At 35.1% G+C, this 4486-nt stretch overlaps 1 protein-coding gene across 3 annotated transcripts in view; it reads left to right on the forward strand.

The window, feature by feature from the left end:
* The window catches only part of grb14 (growth factor receptor-bound protein 14), a 77120-nt gene that overhangs the window by 54361 nt on the left and 18273 nt on the right, over positions 1-4486 (forward strand). For 2 of the 3 annotated variants that reach the window (XM_016468881.1, XM_016468880.1), the window contains exon 3: positions 3976-4132. In XM_016468881.1, coding sequence (XP_016324367.1) covers positions 3976-4132 — 157 coding nt within the window. Of the gene's footprint in view, positions 1-1804; positions 1963-3975; positions 4133-4486 lie in introns of those variants that run through there. The other variant, XM_016468882.1, reaches the window with a different exon arrangement.

Below are 4486 nucleotides of genomic sequence, written 5' to 3' on the forward strand. Positions count from 1 at the left end.
GGGTCTTGTCTTTTTCTTGCAGGACCCTGTAGGTTACGGTACTAAATTAGTTTTAATCATTAAATCACCACCACAGCGTCTTGTCTCCATTGGCAACACACAGGATTTGTGTCGATTGCAAGTGACGTCGCAGGTATCGGAGAGTGCAAGTGGCGATTGCAAGTGGCTTAATTAATAATTAAATATTAATTATATTAGTTTCTTTTAATTTAGTTTCGTAATTTAGTTTCTTTTGTCTTGTCTTCACCACCTGGCTACTGTTGTAAAATGTTGAGAGATTCAAACAAAAAGAATAAATAAATAGAACAAAATAAAAAATAATAAAGACTGCAAGTGACGTCGCTAGCGGAAGTGCAAGTGTCTGAGAGTGCAAGCCTGAGAATGCACGTCTGAGAGTGCAAGCGCCAAGCTGCAGCCAGACCCTTCTCAAGAAAAGAGGGAAACTCAAACTAACTAACATCCCACCCCAACGGTGATACCGGTATTACCGGTGTTGTCACTCGTTGATTAACCGGTGGGAAAATGTCCTCACCATCACAACACTAATTGAAATAAAGCTAAAATAAAATAGAAATATTACATGGAAAAATTTGAAACTTAAATGAAAAAGAACTTAAACTGAAACAAGCGTAAGCTGAAGTACTAAAATTACTAAAAGTAAAACTGAAAAATACAAATAAATTAAAGCTAAATAAAAATGTTAAAAACAATAACTAATAAAAATGACAAAAGTACAACAAAACTACTAAAAAATAAATTAAAGCTAAATAGAAAAATCTAAAAACAACAATAAACCTGACAAAAGCACATAGCACATAAATTACTAAGACTTAAACAAAAATTTAAATATACTGGAAATAAATAATTTAATATAGATTAAAGCTAATTCAGAATATTACAAAATACTATAATGCATATAAATAATATTAAAATAAGACTAAAGCAAAGAGGGAGAAATTTCTTCAACTGCATACAGGTGTGAGTAAATAATGACATCATTTCATTTTATTTGCACTACACCTATAATATTGCGATTAAACTGAACAAACGAATATAATTTCCTGACATACATAGTGAGGACATGAAAATCCACCTCAAACAAAAATTTTAATATACTGGAAATAAATAATTTAATATAAATTAAAGCTAATTCAGAATATTACAAAATACTGTAATGCATATAAATAATATTAAAATAAGACTAAAGCAAAGAGGGAGAAATTTCTTCAACTGCATACAGGTGTGAGTAAATAATGACATAATTTCATTTTATTTGCACTACACCTATAATATTGCGATTAAACTGGCAAAGAGGGAGAAATTTCTTCAACTGCATACAGGTGTGAGTAAATAATGACATCATTTCATTTTATTTGCACTACACCTATAATATTGCGATTAAACTGAACAAACGAATATAATTTCCTGACATACATAGTGAGGACATGAAAATCCACCTCATATCAGAAGTGTCACTCACTTTCTCTCTCCCTCTCGCCCTCCTCCCTTCAGCCCGGGTTGACCCGTCAGGTCTCGCGTTTAACCAGCGCTTTTCTAATTGCTTGCTGGGATTTATGTGAAGGGCAGGGGCCTGTCAAGACTGTGTGAATAGGTAGGTGGGGCAAACCTTGTGACTTTTCTGCCTCCCTCCCCCTCCGGTGTGTGCGCGCGGGGGGCAGATGAGTGGGACTCACCCCCGCCGGATAAACGGTGGCAGGTGATTGGACAGAACCATGGTGACATGCAGCAGCGGAGGCTGCACTGAGCCGCTCTCTCTAATTACCTCATTTGAGCTCGTCTGCAGACAGAGAGACCGAGAGAGAGGAAGCTCGCTGCTCTCCGCCAGATACTTGCGTTTATGTTTTATGTTCACTCAACTCTTGAGAAATGCTGTGCACTCAGGCCTACATAAGCAGCCGAGCTTGTCCCAAATCACAGCCCTGCCTGCCGCCCAGCACAGGGGTAAGTTGCTCTGAAACAGCAATTTATGTGTGCTTTTCTTGTATGTGTGCGTGTGAAATCGATGCGATCCGTTGAAGGGCTGCTCTGCTTCTCTGTGGGATCATTTGAGAGCGATTTCAAGCTGATAAATGAAACTCTTAACAGCCTTAAAACAAGGTTTCGGAGATGATATTGAGTTCTCCAGCCTGCAGGGTTTCTGCATATGAGGTGTAGCAGGGAACTAAAGCACCGATGAAAGGGAACATTCATGACTTCTTCTGCAGCACAGGCTGTCTGCACTTTGAATGAACGGGTTGTTGCATACTGTACTGTATATAGGACATGAAGTGAAATTTAGCTCTCGTGGGACGATAAAGGAGTGTCACTGTATCTGATAAAATGGCAGTGTGACAAATAAACGTGCATGTAAAAATGTGGTTGTGCTCGAAATAGCATAGTTGCTTTCTGCTCTTACTATTGCTGCAGTATGTAGTGTGTATACTGTGCATATGTGATTTTTTTGACCTACAGTGCTAGATATGCTAAAATGTTCAGTATACAACAGAGCTTATATGGGGTAATGTATCCCACAATGCAGTGCGTTTGATTTGACCTTCTGTTTTCAGTATGATGAATGAACCTTAAGTAATATCAGCATTTGTAAACATCTCCTTCCTGCTAAAACTCAACCTGCTTTACACAAATTGGCTTACAATTGCAATTAAAAAAATTAAATAAATAAGGATGGGTGGCATTCGCTAAATTTTACATGCAAATTGATAAGATCATGTAATCTATCTATCTATCTATCTATCTATCTATCTGTCTGTCTGTCTGTCTGTCTGTCTGTCAGTTCAAAAGTTTGGGGTCAGTTTTTATTTTTAACGAAATTAATAGTTTTATTCAGCAAGGATGCATTTAATTAATCAGAAGTGACAGTAAAGTCATTTATAATGTTACAAAACATTTGTATTTTAAATAAATGCTGTTCTTTTGAACTTTTTATTCATCAAAGAATCCTAAATCATCAGTTTCCACAAAAATATGAAGAAGCACAACTGTTTTCAACATTGATAAAAATCAGCATATTAGAATGATTTCTGAAGGACACTGTGACACTGAAGACTGGTGTAATGATTCTGAAAATTCAGTATTGCATCACAGAAATAAATTACATTTTAAAATATATTCAATTAGAAAACAGTTAGTTGAAATTGTAAAGTCTTTTCACAATATTACTGACTTTAATGTATTTTTTGTGCTGCCTTGGTAATCAGAAGGGACATCTTTTCAAAAAGATTTAGAAAATCTTAACCCCAAATCTTGAATGGTAATTTGTTTATTTATTTAGTTAGTTAGTTAGTAAGCAGTAAGTTAGTATTCAATTTTGAATGCAGCCTAAGCCTCTTACTGGTTTCTCTGTCTGTCTGTCTGTCTGTCTGTCAGTTCAAAAGTTTGGGGTCAGTTTTTATTTTTAACGAAATTAATAGTTTTATTCAGCAAGGATGCATTTAATTAATCAGAAGTGACAGTAAAGTCATTTATAATGTTACAAAACATTTGTATTTTAAATAAATGCTGTTCTTTTGAACTTTTTATTCATCAAAGAATCCTAAATCATCAGTTTCCACAAAAATATGAAGAAGCACAACTGTTTTCAACATTGATAAAAATCAGCATATTAGAATGATTTCTGAAGGACACTGTGACACTGAAGACTGGTGTAATGATTCTGAAAATTCAGTATTGCATCACAGAAATAAATTACATTTTAAAATATATTCAATTAGAAAACAGTTAGTTGAAATTGTAAAGTCTTTTCACAATATTACTGACTTTAATGTATTTTTTGTGCTGCCTTGGTAATCAGAAGGGACATCTTTTCAAAAAGATTTAGAAAATCTTAACCCCAAATCTTGAATGGTAATTTGTTTATTTATTTAGTTAGTTAGTTAGTAAGCAGTAAGTTAGTATTCAATTTTGAATGCAGCCTAAGCCTCTTACTGGTTTCATTTATTTTCTACTGTGTTGCAGGTAATCAAAGTGTACAGTGAAGACAACACCAGCCGTGCAGTGGAGGTGCCCAGTGACATCACTGCCCGGGACATATGCCAGCTGTTCATCCTGAAGAACCACTGCATTGATGACCACAGCTGGACCCTGTTTGAGCAGATCCCACATCTGAGTATTGGTAAGCTTCTCAGCAAGTAAAAACTGCAACTAAAAAAATGCAACAAATGGATAAACTGAATATTTTTGGTACATTGTCACCGAATATAATGCAGGCAAACATAAAGATCACATGAAAAAAAAAATCATTTAATTTAAACTGGAGGATGCACATTCTTATTCTAGAGACGAAGTATCATAAAAGTCCATATGCGTTATATGTTCTATACTGTAAGTTATCTATCTATCTATCCATCCATCCATCCATCCATTAGTGGTCGACCGATATTGTTTTTTTTGACAGCAGATGCCGATATCTTGGAAAGCAGGGTGGCCGATATAATTGTATTTATTTTAATTAATATTTAAGAAATTT

Source organism: Sinocyclocheilus anshuiensis, unplaced genomic scaffold (assembly GCF_001515605.1).
Source record: "Sinocyclocheilus anshuiensis isolate Anshui unplaced genomic scaffold, SAMN03320099.WGS_v1.1 scaffold680, whole genome shotgun sequence".
Lineage (NCBI taxonomy): Eukaryota > Metazoa > Chordata > Actinopteri > Cypriniformes > Cyprinidae > Sinocyclocheilus > Sinocyclocheilus anshuiensis.